Below are 16,033 nucleotides of genomic sequence, written 5' to 3'. Positions count from 1 at the left end.
CACACGCAAAGGCGGAGCCCCCTCCGTGGGCGCGGGGGAGCTGCCGTGAGGAGGGAGTGGCGCCCGCGGGCCCGGCCATCTCTGCCCGCAGGGGAGCCATGCAGCCTCCCTGGAAGGCGCCGTAGGCACACCTGTCGCCCGCCGCCGCCCCCGCGTCGCCTCTCCTCCCCTTCACCTGCCCGCCTCGGCGCTTGGCTGACACCGTACCCCGCCGAGGTTCCAGTGCCCCGGACAAGCGTCCGGCGCAGCCCATGCCTGAGCCGCCAGCCCCCGCGCCCTAAGGCCGCCGCCGCGCCCACCCCGTCTCGCCCTGTCCCCTCCCGTCGCCCATGGGCGCCGCCTGCGCCGCGGTGGGACAGACCAGGCGCCGGTGAGGAGCATGGCCAAGGGACCCGCGCAAGAAGACGCCTTCCTGCACCTCCCGGCCGCGCAGGCAGTGTCCGCCGCCGCGGGGGAGGATTGCTACGCGGATTTGGTGGGGCGAGGCTTGCTGCCCTACGCCGAGGAGGAGCTGTGTGCCGCGGCGAGCGCCGAGAGGGGGCTCACGGAGCCGGTGTTGCCCGCCGGCATCAAGTCAGGTAAGAGGTGGGGGGTGCCGGCATCGTTTCCTTGTCATCCCGCTGCCAGGGCAGCTGCGGGCAGCCAGGGCGAAGCGCGGCGGGCGCTCGGATCGTGGCAGCTGCTCGGGATCCGACGGGGACGCGAGGTAAGGCGGGTGTGGCTGCCCGGCTCGGGGAGGCTCGTCTCGTCCCGGTCCCCTCGCGCGGCGGCGGGCAGGGCGGCCGGTTAACGGGCTCCTGCGGGGCCGCATCGGGAGGAGGCGGCGTGCTGCCTGGCCGTAACGATGCCCTTGGCATACACTCTTCTTGTTCCCCCCCCGCGGCGCTCAGAAACGCGGTTTAACAGCGAAGCCCTCTCCTCGGAAGAAGAGGATGCAGATACTCGCGACGGCGCACTGAAAGCCGCCGACCAGAGCCCGTCTGCCAAGAAGAGCATCACGCAGATCATGAAGGACAAGAAGAAGCAGACGCAGCTCACTCTGCAATGGTAGGGCTTCGGCGGCGAGATCCCCTTGCCCGCCCTCGCCCCTGGGCTGCGGGGCCGGTGGTGGCGAAACCCCCCGTGCCCGGAGTCGCCTCTGGCCTGGCGGCGCGGCGGGGGCATCCCGCGTCTCCCCTCCCTGCGCTGGGAGGACCGGCGGGACGGAGCCCGTGTGTCCCTCACACCCGACGGGACGCATCTTTAACAGCTGAGCCGGCAAGGAGGGTTGCGTCTCACAGCTCTCTGAGAAATACTTGGCGTTTGTGGGCTTGCGGGGTGGTTTTGGTTAGTTATTGTCAAATAAGCCTCGTCTACAAACAAGAACATCGCATCCATCCCTAAATTTCTGTGGGTTTGTTGGGTTTTTTTTGATGCTAAGAGGTTTATCGGTTAACAGAAACCTCTGCCAGATCCTCACAGCACACGGCTGCCCATGAAACCTATCGAAAAAATTTAGAAATGAAACGTTACTTAAGAACAGCCTTTCTGAAGGGGTGTTTGAATTATCCTTTCAGACCCTGACTGTTAGATTTTCACTGCCGTGTAATGTATTTTTTGTTTTAGTATTCTAACAACTGTGGGAGCCCTAACTTTGCTTCATTTTATCTGGGCAAATATAACCGAGGAAGAGATCAAATTCTGCAGGTGTTAATTGAAAAAAATACTTCTGTTAAAACACACTTGAAATTAGGGAGGATTGCTGTTGAATTAAATCAGAACTTCGTTAGCAAATGCAGACTGTAAATCCTTAGAGAGTGACCCAAAGCACCCAGTTCCTTAGTCTAGTGTACATCTGGCTTCTGAGCATAAATTGTAAGGATTAGAGTCTGGTGAGTCGGTGCAGAATTGCTCAGCATGCTGCCTGTGCTGGACAGTATTTTCTTACAGTTTTGTGTAATCTGAGAAATAAATTTACGGCTCATCATCCCAGGAGTAGCAAATAATGTCAATGTGTAAAGAAAAGAAACAGGTCAGTGGTGAAACACTCAGCGGTTACCAAGAGTTCAGTTCAAGTGACGACTGTCAATTTTTTACTTCAGCTTTAAAAATGTTACTTTAATGACGGTCACTAGGCACTTGTGTTCTGTGAGCTGTTTGGCAAGCTGCGTTAAAACGCATCCCCTCCAGAAAAAGACAGCTCTTTGCTTTTCGTATTGGTTTGGTCAAGAAACAGTTTCAGATCCAGCATAGGAAATTAAAAAGTGAAAGTAGGGAGAGAAGAGACATTAGCTTAGATGTTAAAGACACAGTGGGACAGAAAACGCAAGTTCAAAACCCTGCTGTATTCAGAGGACAGACTTAAACTCAAGTCCTTGGTAGTGCTTGAATTCTCAGAGCCAGGCTGAATCTTAGGTGATGATATTTTAATTATTTACACAATGAAGCAAAAAAAGTCCAGGTATTGAAAAAGACTCACTGAGAAATAGACCTGCCCCCAGGTTTTCCATATTCTGCAACCGATCTAAGCACCAAGTGTGGAGTCAGTCTGTAGTGTCTGTCTTGCTCAGTAGAAATTCACCTGTGGAGTCTCGTGGTATTCTTCAGAAAATTAAAAAAAGACAAAAGAATGAAAAGAAAAAGAGGGAAGTACTAAAACCCAGATAGAAAATAAAATCAGAACATGTGGCATGTTGCTTCTTACTCTGGCTGTTTCTTTGTCTATGCAGGCTGGAAGAAAACTACATTGTCTGTGAAGGAGTTTGTTTACCCAGATGCATTCTTTATGCACATTATTTAGACTTCTGCAGGAAAGAGAAGCTGGAACCTGCCTGTGCTGCAACTTTTGGGAAGGTAAAGAATAAATGCCTTCATAATTTGTTAGATTAAATCTTTGGTAGAACAACACTTCAGTACACCTGTGTCAAAATTCCTCTCAAATTCCCATGTTTTCTACAGCTAATGTACATGGAAACAGACTACACTGTTTTATATGGAGGGATTTCATGGCATCAGCTTTAGGAGAAAGAAACTGAAATTCCCTTTGATGTATTGTTATTTCATGAAAAAAAAGGCATTCTCTCTGAGAGGGTTGGGTTTTTTTTTTCCTTTTTCCTTTTTGATGTCATTGATAGGGTTCTTTCCACAAAAACAGGTCTGACATGGAAGATGCTTTTAATTATGCTAAAGGCAGTGTAAAGTGAGATGTGACACAACAAGCAATACAAGAAGGAGAATAAAAATAAAACAAAGAGCTCCTGAATGAAAAATTGTTTATTCACCCTCTTTTCTACCCTTCCCTACAATTAATCCTGAAATCATTTAATGAAAGGGAAATGTGAACTCTCCATAGGAAACCAAAAATGCTTCAAGGATCATCTTTTTTTTTTTAAAAGCACAATGGAACCAGTCATTGTTCATACACAGCAACATGCATTAATTTAATTAAATAATAATAGTAATGGATTTAGAATCCAGTTCATGCAATGTTCACTTGCTGTGTTTTTCCTCTGAGAAAGAGCATGTCTGATTTTCATTACATACTTCCAGTGTAAGTGAAGAAAGCAACCAGTTTCTATTTAATCATTGTTTTGACAGTGATCTATCTGTTAGAGCTCTCTATTAGAACTACCTGTATTACTGAATTACTTTTTTACTTCATATACATTTTGGCTTAAGCATCATTCTTTACAGGAAATGTAGGATGATTTTAGGGCACTAATCTAAATCTCAGGAGTCCAGTGACAGGATTTTTTGCTTGACTTGGATTAAATCACATAACATGAAGCATTTTTGTGCAGCTAGCAGAAATTTTCATAGGGTTTCAGTGAGCATGGCTATGTTTAAGACTGTCCAGCCTTGTGATAGTGGAGGACACAGAAATGCCCACGAGGCCAATGCTTTCTTGCTTTAACCTGCTGATCAAACTTTTCAAATGAAAAATAAGTTGTGGTGGTTTTTCTCTGAAAACAGAAGAGCTAAAGGCCAGATCTTTCCCTGGTTCTGTTTAGGAAAGGATACAGTTGTACTTTAGGGACCCAAATGGGACAGGATTGGAGAACAAAACTAGATTTTTCGAAGTGAAAAAGGAGAAGAAGAACAGGTGAGAAGGAGTTTATGGGCGGGAAGGCTGGAGGTGCCCTGCGTAGCGGACAAGGATGGAAGGGCCCCTGCACTATAAAACACATTCAGTTGTCTATGTCATAAATATTTATTGGCAGGCTGAATTAGACCACGTATTTGCTGTACATTTTTTCCCCCATTAACAGGTTGCTGAGAAAGTCCACCGGTGTTAGAAATTAACAGAGTTATTTTTTTCTTTAGACCATTCGCCAGAAATTCCCTCTTCTAACCACGAGGCGGCTTGGAACAAGGGGCCACTCCAAGTAAGGCACGATTATCTCTGTCCCCACTTGCAGAGTATATTCTAGGAGTGACACGCGTTTCCACGTCTCCATATTGTATCCTAATGTGGGAGGGGTGGTGATTTAGAGGATAAACTGCATGTGGTAACTGTCTTGTACGTGATGAAACTCATACAGAGCTCGAAACTGATACAGAGTTCAAGTTTGAAAAACTTTACTGCAGGAACATTTTCTAAAGTTAAACGGGGTAAAACCTGTAAAACTCATAGTTATTTTTAGGGAACCATAAGTTTGTTGCAAATATGGGTCAAAATGTTATATGTCAAAAGCATTACATAGTACATATATCTCTTACAGCTGTTCATCTCTCTATAAACAATGTGCAATTTAACCATGATTTCATTTGCCTTTCTCAAATCTAAGGACTTCCATTGTCTTCTCTGCATCACAGTAGGGATTAGTGTAAAGGCAATAGGAGGAAGCGTTAGCCTTAAAGTGAGAGGTGGGTAGGGGTCTGCTCTTTGGTGCTGGTAATTCATAAAAACTCAGGAAACTCCACAACCTATAGTGCAGTCATTTCATAAATCAGGCATCCAGTGAATTTGTATATTTAATCTGTGAAATATTAGGCTGTGGGAATATATCACAAATGATTATATATCATCTAAGAAACATTTACTTGTCTTGTTTCTGGCATTATGTTTTTTGGCTGTGATGAAGTTACTGTAAAACTGTGGTGAAGAGAGATGGCTGTATATTCCCTTACACCCACCCTCCCATGTCCTGGTGTTAAGACTGCTGAGGAAGGATTAATGAATTGTCCCCAGTCTGATGTTTTTTAATAGGGGAAGGCTGCTTCTTAAGGAAATGAAAAACTCTGTGGTGTGTTGATGTCAGGAATGTAGAGGAGTCAAAATAATGCTCTAGGTATTGCTAGTGTCAAGCTGTGAGTTAGGTAATTCGAGGAAACTTCTGTCCCTGATTGAGGAGTCACAAAGGGAACAGTTCTCTGTATTGCCTGAAACTAAGACTGCCTCTGAGCTTTTCTGAGTGTTGTGCTGTCAATTGTTATTTCAGTGTTTAATAATACTCATTTAAAAGTAATATTTACACTCAAATATCGTCCCCATACCATTCTGCATAAGATAGGTCTAGTTGAATAATTTTGTTCTTTTAAAGTAACTCTCCAAAACCGTAATGGTTTTCAATTGCAAATGAAATTTACGCCAGATCCTCATCTGTTTGTTTCTATTGATTTCACAACAGGTTTTCCTAAAACTAAGACATTGTTACAAAGAAAACGAGGATAGATGTTGTGTCCAGCTTTCTGTGTCTACACAGAAATTAAACATTTAGTATTAATGCCTATATTTTAGCAGATGCATGCCTTTAAATATCTGACAATCCTTAAAATTTAATATGTGTTCATGTACTTACTATGAATCTGTCCTTGATTTATAGAGGAAAACATAGAGTTGATGGTTTGCAGAAACAAAACTAAACTCCCCCAAAACAGCAAAGAGCAGTTTTGCTAATGAATAAGTTAGAAATTCATCATACTGATAGTAATAGAAGAAACAAACATTGGTTTTGTTTGGGAAAGTCTTTACTTCAAATGACTTCACCTGGAAAGACAAAGTTACTCCTGTCTTTCAGTAATTTCTAAGAAAATGCAAAATGAAAGGATGCTGAAGAGGGAAAAAAATCCTATCATACTCTGGTTCTGCCAAGTGCTTTGTCATATATTTGGAATCTCTGAAAGATGTATTGTTTACTTCTATCATTTTGGAGTGTTGTTTCGTGTTATGCTTGGTTTTCTTCCTGTCTTAGAAATATAAGAAATAACCAGTTAATTCTCTGGTTCTATGGTTCTAGTTCCACTTTAGTTTTGTTGAAGGATGCATCAGAGATGTAATTTGTGAATCTCAGGGTTTGTTGCAGTATAAATGAAGATGGGAAAGAATTTAAATTCCAAATTTTTGAAAAGGCATTTTATTTCTTGATTGTGTCTCAATTATTTTTAAAATAATCACTAGTAAAATAATCCAAAGGAAACAAAGCCTGCATAGAATATTTTCCCTTTTAGCAGAGTTCTTGCATAGTTTCTATCAGAGTCTTACAAGTTTGTATTCCATTGATTTATTTCCAGAGGACATAATCTGTAGTATACAGAGGAAAACTGGAACTGAAGTTCATTCCCCTTTTTGTAGATGACCTATAGATGCTGCACAGAGAGTTTTCAAGGGGAGTTAGCTGTGGTTACAGGCACAAATTGATGAGGGCATTTGCTGCTGCTGGTGTGCTTAAGATTTTAAGAGATTTGTCTTTCACAATCAGTGCAGGAATATTTGACAACCTAGTAATTCATCAAGGGCTTGGTTAAGTCTTAGGTTCATAACCCAGCATATTTGAAGACCCACTTTCAAGTTATAATGAATGACATAATAAAAGGCTAAAGGTCTCCCATTGTATTTTTGATCTGACATATCTAATGAATTGATAAACAAGATCCAATCAAGATCCAAACTCCCAATATATATCATGTGTCTGCATAATTTAGAGCACAGTAGGTCAATGTCTATTAAGTAAAAGAGTATGTTTCAAGTCGATTTTTTTGACAAGGGAGTCTGGCTACAAAATTGTGTTGGGACATGGGTCATTGTATTCTTTTTTCTAGGGCATTTAACATTATTAACACAGAAGCACCTTGGTAGTATTATGTGCCACATTTTCATATGGAGTAACTGGTCTTGAACAATTTCCTCATCAGCAGTTTTGGGTTTTTTTGAACACTTGGCGCTTGTTTTTCCTTATATTCTTATTGGATTGGTAAGAGACACTTCTCACTAGCAATGAAATTATAATTTTTTTTTTAAGGAAAGTAGCATAGTGACATTCTTTTATTTCTGTTGTTGCTATAATTATGTCTATGTAACGTTAGTAGGAGCAGTAATAGTACTAATTACTCTTAACAGTGATGTTTTGTATGGCAGTATTGCCTAGGAGCTATGATCATTGTCCAGGACTCTACTGAGCCAGAAGCTGCAAAAGCATGAAAGGAAAAATGATGATTTCTCTACAGTGGAATCACTCTTTTTATTTTGCAAAGAAAAGTTAACTCCCCAGCAATAAAGTGCCTTACCAGACACCTCATACATACACTGTAACCTATCGCTACAGCCTGGCTGTGGTCAGAAGAAAGCCAAAGAAAATCAGTTCCTTTTTCCATTATCTCCAAGGTGACAAATGTTGGTTTTCTCCCACACTGAAACAAAGCCAGACTCTTTCTACTGTTCTCATGAGCATAATTATTCCAGGCAGCATTTATCATCCCCAGTTCTGGGCAAAAGAGCAACTTATAAATGGGTCTAATAAGTCCTAGAACTTTCATCATCAGAGTCAGAGTGTCTCTCTGTGTTTTTACATCCAAAAAAGCATTGTCAATGTAAAAGTTGTCAATACTGAAGCATTCATTTAAACAATTGGCCAGGGAGGCACGACACATTGGACACAGTTTTGTTACCACAGCTCATTTATCTCTCATGCCCATGCCAGTCACTCCAGATTGCTGGATGTAGGGGAAGTTTTCTCTATAGCTGCAGAGTGAGTGAAGACCCATTACAATAAGTATGGCAGACTGCTCTTAAATCAATATTTCTTAAGCAACATTTGTCTGTGCAGCAGGTTCTGAATCCACCTTTTTGCGTAGGTAATGTTAAATGTACTGTGATCACTGCTAGAATTCAATTATAACCTTCCCAGTACATGAATTACCTGGAGCAGTACTTGGGAGAATGTACATACTGCTCAGACCCTACACACAGAAGACTGTTTGAGCTCAAGTTACAATTTAATTTCTTTGTAGACTTTGATCAATGATGAATCTTAGGTTTTATCCATCATGTCTGAAAACTATTATCTTATTTATTAGGAGTGATTTAGTGGGTTAATAAAACTGATATGGCAGCTGGCCCTGTGATAACAAGTTATTGCAAGTCCCTGAACAGCTTAAGCCTATCATTTTCTTATCAGCTATCGTTTGTGCCAGTGTATGCTAAAATCAGGCCTGCTAGTTGCATAGGAACATATGTTACAACAAACCACTGAAATTAAAAGAGGAGAGCAGTTCAGTTTGTTTTATAAAAGGTGTATTAAGAAAATTTGGAATAAGTTCTTTACCATGATTGGTTTCACTATATTAATTATACAATAAAAGCATAACATAGCAAAATACTTATATACTGTGCATGCATATAGAAATATGCATGTGAAGAGACAGAAAAAGGGTACTTGAAGTTGAAGATGTTATCAGTGTGTCTGTGATGGGTATATTGCTCTCAACAGGGAGCCCAAAATAAGCTGGTCAGTTAATGGCTTCAGCTTGTAAGAGAATAAAAATCTTTCTGTCTTCTTTCTATATGAAGTATGTCAAATGGATCTATCTGTTTAATACTCCTAAGCCAAAACTAGTGGTTGAAAACCTTCAGGACATTAAGTCTCCTGTGTAGGTGACAGAGTAGTGTATGTGAACCAGAAGACAACAGTCTATCATTATGAAAGGTCCCACTGGCATCCTAAACCACCCTGAGGTGTCCACTTTGCTTTGATCAGCCACCTCTGACTTCAGAGAATAAAGAGTGAACTGTTAGGAGGAGGTCCTATGTCTGAACCTCTGAGTATTAGCAGGTTTTTTTTCCCTTGGAAAAATACACTTAGAGAACAAGAAAAGTAATAGTAAAGAAACATGTGAGAAATTGTTGGCATTCCTATTAGTCACCAGGTACCACTGCAGTTTAGTAGCACTATGTAGAATCACTAGTTTCAGGCAAACAGTAAAAGCTACGATGCTTAAGAGAAGCCACTTTCTGTCATGTTTCATGGCTATAAAGTCCTGAATGCACATAACACACTGTTCAGTAACAGCATGACTATTTCAGCTGAGATTTTCAGATACATGAGATAATCAAATACATCAGCCTAGTAAATACTTTCTCGAATGTATTTTTACCTAATGCTTTTAGTCAGCTTTGTAAAAATAAAGCATTTGAGGATTTTATTCTCATCTGTGACTGTCCCATACAAGAACAAACAGTAAAATGGTGATTTTTTTAAATGGACATCACAAAAAACTTCTGTTTATGTGTGCTATGAGCTATGTTCTGGGGGCTTTGTGTCTTAAGACTGTGTTTCTTTAGGCTTTTGAGAAGTTTCAGTGAAATTAGCACAATGCCTTGCGAGGTGTTACCTCTGTGTTAGGCTTGGTTTACATGCAGTGTACTTGAACTACAAGTGTTACTTTGAAGCCTATCAGTTAAACCAGTGTTGTAGTGTTTTCAAGATAAGTTTAGTAAAAGCCAAATGAACCCGAGTGTACTGTCATAACACTCTTAAGACAAATTTGGTTTAACACAATCAGTTTTTAAATCCATTGAGTAGAATTTATAAGACAGGGCCTATCACCTTTGATAGATGAACTCGAGCAAACTTTGCTATGACTGGTAAAGAAAGAACTGCCCTCAGTTTGCTCTCCTGCCCTTCTCCTGAAGGTCATTTCTTTTGTAGCAAAATCAGTGGAAAGCAGTATGTATCTGACACACAGCCAGTTTTCTTAACACCAACCCACCCTCTTTAGTGCCTTCCATTAAGGTGTTGTGCTCAGCACAGCAGAACCCAAGCAGTAGGCACATTTCCTTCTTTCAGGTCTGTTTGGGAGCAGTAATCTCCAGGAGAGCAGCAAGGGAGACAAATGCAAAGTGCTTACGTGGCTAAATAATTCAGAATTGGTGAGCCTACCTGAGAGAAGAATGAATGAATGAATGACATGTTAGCATTTTTAGTCATAGGAGGCTGAACACTAATTTACAGAGTACACAGGTGAGTTATTTTCAGCTGAGAAGTGCTCTGTGGGACTAAGTATAACAATGATACGCCTGGTAAAATAAACCCGTTAGAGCAAACCCAGCACACTTTCAACAAATGAAGTAAAATGAAAGAGAATGTACATTAGGGAAAAGAGATACACCATGTTTCTAGGAAATCTGCTGTTTCAGCTACATTCTTGAAAGAAAGTGGTTTAGTTTCCTATGAGCCAGACTTTGTTCCATGTCAGTAAGAAATGTTTTCAGAAAGCACTGAAAACCAACTTGCCAGTTTGCTTTGCTTGGCATGTCACTCATACACCCTTGTCTTTTTTGCCCCCAGGTACCACTATTATGGAATTGGCATTAAAGAAAGCAGTGCTTACTACCACTCCGTGTATTCTGGAAAAGGCTTAACCAGGTACAATAACATAACTTCTTAGATTTAGTCAGTGAAGGTCTAACTTGAACCTTTCCTTAGAAAGGTATTTGTATGACACTAATGTTTGTTGACACCAGAACTAGTATCGCTGCATATCCCAATGTCTGCTACTCCTAGATATAAGAAGCAGTTTTCTGCCTAAAGACATTGATTTCTTTTTAAGAGATTGATCTAGATCTCTTACTAGATTTCCAGTATGGCCCCACTACTGTCAGTGTAGAGCTGCGTCAACTTATAACAGCAGATGATTTGATCAACTTCATGTGAGGAATCAAAACACCATTTCCAGAACACTTGTCTCATTTTCTTTGCTTGAGTGTCACCCTCTGAGTTCTTTCCCCGGGATAACTTCCCATTATGAAACGTCTGGAGAATGGTGTGAAGCTGGCACCTGTGAGCAGGAGGGAGGGGTCAGTGTAGATTAATATTTACAGGTCCTTTGACTGACTAATATCAGTTTAAACCTTACCCAGGAAGCTCTAATTATATTTATTTAAGGGACAGCTAGCAGGATCAATACGTTACGATAGCTGCCTGTTGGTTTGCCAAAGATTAATAGTTCGTAAAACAAATGTCTCTGTTCACATATGGCTTGAATGACGGCTTTCATTGTCTGCAGCAGTATACCTGTGTAAGTGGGGACTCTGAGAAAGGACAGGAATAAATGAGTTTATAATCACACATAGAAAATTCAGCTGCTGGCAGATTTAGGTTCTATCCAAAGAGACTTTTTCCAAACAAAAGGACAAGTGTAAAAATAGAGGGTAATGTTGCCAATGATGCTTAAAAGGAGGGATCTCTCCACTGTAGGACTTAAGGCATAATAGGCTGGAATATGCCATTTCCATGTTCAGTATTTATCCAGAGCTGCGGAGGTGTTGCTGGTACACAGCGAGATGAGGTTCTTTCATAATGCAGAATTATCTTGAACAAATTGCTCATTTAATTGACTAAAAGGCTGTTATTTTCATTCAAGTGAATACAGTCACTCCTCACAGTGTCCTTTTCATGTAAAGCTCTGTCCTTGTGCTGTCTAGCAGCAATGAGTGCAAAGAACGTGGAGGTTCTGCATTTCCAGCTGGATTTCCAACAGTATACACTCACATGAAAATGGCACAGATACTCTTGTAAGATTTTCAGAAGCATTCAGTAGAATGACTAAACTCATTATTTAGGAACCTTTTCTTTGTGTTAGAACTTGTGCCCTTGATGTTGAATGTTCAGGGTCCAGCAGTCAGATCGCCTCCCAAGCTGATTTAGAACAGAAGCTTAAATACTTGTTTTGCACAGCCTGGGCCATCACTGAAGTTGGACTTGTCTGTGTGAAGAGGGTGACACAGTAGCCTGGGGTTAAGAACAAACTTCTGGCTAAGGAAAGAGTCAGGTAGTGTAGGGATTCAAACCAGAGTGAATCTCCCAGTTGCTGACTGCGGCATATGATGATCCATCATAAAATCTGTCCTTTGTGTGATGTCTGTTCTGGTAGGTGAGCTATAAAAATGGTTCCTGGATCAAGCTTGGGGCAGAAATAGGCAGGGAAAATACATGGGTTGATGAAGCAAACGGGTTGATGGGGCAATGGTCCTCAGCTTATTTGCCTAAACATAGGGTTTTACTGTCATTTCCAACTTAATTCACATTCATGTATTAATATTTAGTTAATTGAGCTGAGCACAGTACTCCTTAAATGCAGGGTTACAGATGCCTGAATCCTTAAATTCTACCCTAAGTTCAACCTCCTGCTTCCTTTAAATATCAAGCCTCACACTGTGAAAGGAGCAGACCCAATGCCAAAGATGGCTCACACCCATGGTACTGCATGAAGGGTAGCTTTAGCTAGCAATTAAAGCTCTGGAGGAATCATGTTAGCAGATGCTGCCCTGTTTTTGCTGTACATTCTCTGCACATCAGGAAATCCATAGTCCATAACAGATGCATCCAGCTATGAAGCTAATTAGCTCCACGTTATAGTCAACTGAGTGATGCCTTCTTTCACACTCATCTGTCAACAACCAAGGGAACTCTGCAGGTAGCATATGCTGGATCATCATGTGATGAGAACCATCAGGCGCCTGTGCCTGGTCTGGGCAGGAGGAATTCCACAAACGCTCAGCCTCTGGTTTTCTTTTCTGCCAGCAGAGCATCTTAACAGCATGAAATCACAATATTGCCTCTAATACTTCGAAGACTTCATGTTGCCCACGGTATCTTATCAGTTGGCAGCCAGCAGAACAGGAAATAACTATAATCAAACAACCTTTATCATTATACTGATCCATTTCAATCTCTATCATTACACATTCTCTAGTTTAGTAGTTACAATTTAGAATGTGTGCTTTCTGATTTCTGCACTGAAGAGTTGCCTGATAGTCCAATGACCTCATTGGAAATCTCTCATTTTGACTCTTAATAGGACATTCACTGTACTGCAGCATGGTTTTGTCAGTTAATGAATCTTTGATATCAGAAACGCATTTCAGCTGCATTAAATTAACAGCATGGTGAAAAAGAATGGAAAATAGCTGTGATTTCTTGGTTTTCCTGACAAGTGTGTATTTTTCTCCACTCTCAAAAACCTTATGCATTTCCTGGTAAAAACATGGATTTGTGCTTATGCTGCCCTTTTAATATTTATGAAGTTGCAAAGATCCAAAGAAAAAACTGAGACTGCATTTTATACTTCACTGTTTGGTCTGTGATACTAATCTTCATGCTTTAGAAGACAATAGTAGGTTTCATGATATCCCAAGATACTTCCATGCCTATGGAAGAAGTTAAGAAAACACCCCATTATTTTTATTATAATTACATTAGATAAATGTTATCATTTTTCTAATATATCTATTTTATATGTATATATATTAAAAAAACTCTAAAAATGTTCTGTTTATGAAAAAATAATCAAATATTTATTTTCAAAGGTTCTCTGGAAGCAAGTTGAAGAATGAGGTAAGTGCTGTAGTCTGTTTCCTTTCACTTCTGTTACACTCCACATATTATGTCACCTATGGTTTTCTTCATATTCCTTTTTTAATTTTGGCAATATTTTATCCATTACTTTTGCAGAAGGGCTTTTCTGGAATCTCATTTGTCTGATTAGAAGCCAAAAGGCCTTTTTTTAAAATTCAACTTAATTTTATGTCTCTTGTTCAGGATTGTCTTTTGCTATTTTTTTTTTTCTGTTTGTGACATTTTCCTGTGATACATCATTTTGCTGCTCTTGCTTGTTAGGTGGAACAAGCAGCAGCTTTTAGTCACTTCTAATCAGCCTTATAGCTGATAAGAAGTTTTTGCCCTGTACTTGAATATCTCTATAGAAAAAACTCATAAAGTTTTGTAAATGCCATGTCTCTAATTCTAATGGAAATATGCTTTGTGATAGACCTTAGAGCTGTGGTTGTTTTTTGTTTGGTGGGGTTTTTTTTCCCTCATAAGTATCCCACATTTTCAGTACTGTATATTATGGTATAGTTACTGTCATTCTGGTCACATTTATGCTATAGAATTGTGGATTATTGTATATTAGGGGTTAAGGATTGCTTCCAGGATTGTCCTTTGACAGCAAGTTCAACTGGGATAGAATAGTCTGCATTATTAAATTCCCAAGCCTACAAAACAGTGTAGGCACATCTCGGCCACGTTGCTGCAGACAAAGGTCCCCAGCATGCAGTAACAGTTGAAGGAATTGTTGGGAAACTGCTAACTGGCATGAGCCAAAAGAATGCCAGGGGCCATTCTGCATACTACAGTTCCAGTATTGCCAGGGAATGTTTCCTGACACCATTTAATTTACCAGACTAAATATACCCTCTGTGATCACTTGCTGATACACAGCAAGTCTTTCTCTTTTTCATTTCCAGATAAGCAGCTCCTAGCTGATAGTAGAAATTCTTATTGGTCCCTGAGAGTGTAGCTTTGCTCTATTGATTTTCATCCCTTTTATTGCCATTATCTCAAAGCCATCCAGGTCTTTCTACATGACCTCTTGGTCTTCCTCTTTATTGATGATTTCATTAGCTTATGTCAGACGATTTAATCTATGAAATGTTCAGTGAGATCAGCCCCAAGTCTGATCATTGAGATCTTCAATCCCTTTTCAACCCAGAAGTTTCCCTGTCAACACAGTTCATTAGCATTTCAGCTGGAGTCAGGTTCTTAAACATTTTTGTGTTCTTGTACTAATCCCCGTTCTCACCAGTATAACTAATCATTTCCCGTGGTGACACCATGTCAAGTATTTTAGTGAGGTTCAGATAGATTAGATCTGCTGCATTTTCCCTGTTCAGATAGTCAGCTATCTTATCAAAAAAGATAGTGCTGTGCCATGGGATATCCCCAAACTATTCAAGGATTTTTGAGCACTACTACAGCATTCATTCTTCCAGAGTTTCAGGATGGAAAATTTCTGATTCCCTTGGCATAAATTAATGCACATCTCTGATGTGGCATTCCCAGTCTGGTTGGGAATTAAAAGTCCCACAAACCTGTCTTGTTTCAGCCCCAAAGTTCAATACCTTTGTCCTCTCAGAAAAAGAATCACAGAGAAGTCAGTGGAAGGAAGTGAGCAAGGGCACAGGAGTATGAGTTTTTGATTATCTGTGTTGTCTGCAATTATTCAGGCAGGTCTTAAGAGGAAAAAAAAAAAAGGGGCTTCCATGGTCAAAACTGAATTTTCACAATCTCAGCATAATGCAAATTTGGCATCATCCTTTCCATTAAAGGGAACAGGTGATATGCATCCTTATTCATTTGCTTGAAAGTACATGCAATTAGGTATTCCAGAAAGATTTACAATGATTGCATAAGGTGTAATTCTCAGTAAGAACATAAAGACATTGCAAAGATGTTAAAGCACTGATTGTCTAAATATACTGGGTAAATGGCATTTGAATGAACACTTATTGAGTGCCAGGGACACTGTTTACTTCTGGTATGTTTTATCACATTTTCTAGTATTCTCTCTGTAGGGGGAGATATCAGCAAATTCTTTTATCTAAACCAGTTAGTGCACCATTAGAGTCTGCATGGTTAATTAGGCAGATAATATTACTCTCATTATCTTAATGTTAAATGGCCATTAGAGACAGATGGCATTAAATTGAAAGGGCAAGTGGCAGTGGGTTAAAATATTAAGCCTAGAACTGAGGCACGGTCATATAAGTCCATTAGCAAGGTAAAAAACATTGCAGATTATCTTCTCTTAAACCTCCCACCACCATCACTGCCGTCTTTTAAACGAACTAATCCCTTTTAATCAGAGCTTTTAATATATTTCATGGGTAATTGCTTAGTAAAATAATTGAGATACTGCTGTTATTAAAAAAAAGCTCCTGATACTGATAGGCAATTATAAAACTGCAAAAATATCGACATTAAAAAATACTAACATT

The 16,033-nt window shown here is 40.4% G+C and overlaps 1 protein-coding gene across 1 annotated transcript in view; it reads left to right on the top strand.

Moving 5' to 3' along the window:
* Positions 1–379: 379 nt before the first annotated feature.
* RFX6 (regulatory factor X6) overlaps positions 380–16,033 on the top strand; it is a gene marked incomplete at both ends in the record, with an annotated part of 34,627 nt that continues 18,973 nt past the window's right edge. The window contains 6 exons of the mRNA XM_084261295.1: positions 380–578; positions 891–1,047; positions 2,709–2,832; positions 4,303–4,364; positions 10,545–10,622; positions 13,565–13,592. Coding sequence (XP_084117421.1) covers positions 380–578; positions 891–1,047; positions 2,709–2,832; positions 4,303–4,364; positions 10,545–10,622; positions 13,565–13,592 — 648 coding nt within the window. The remainder of the gene's footprint in view (positions 579–890; positions 1,048–2,708; positions 2,833–4,302; positions 4,365–10,544; positions 10,623–13,564; positions 13,593–16,033) is intronic.

Source organism: Gallinula chloropus, assembly GCF_964237585.1.
Source record: "Gallinula chloropus genome assembly, chromosome: 3".
NCBI lineage: Eukaryota > Metazoa > Chordata > Aves > Gruiformes > Rallidae > Gallinula > Gallinula chloropus.
Note: the sequence above shows the minus strand (reverse complement) of the source record. Positions and strands in the feature narration are given on the sequence as shown.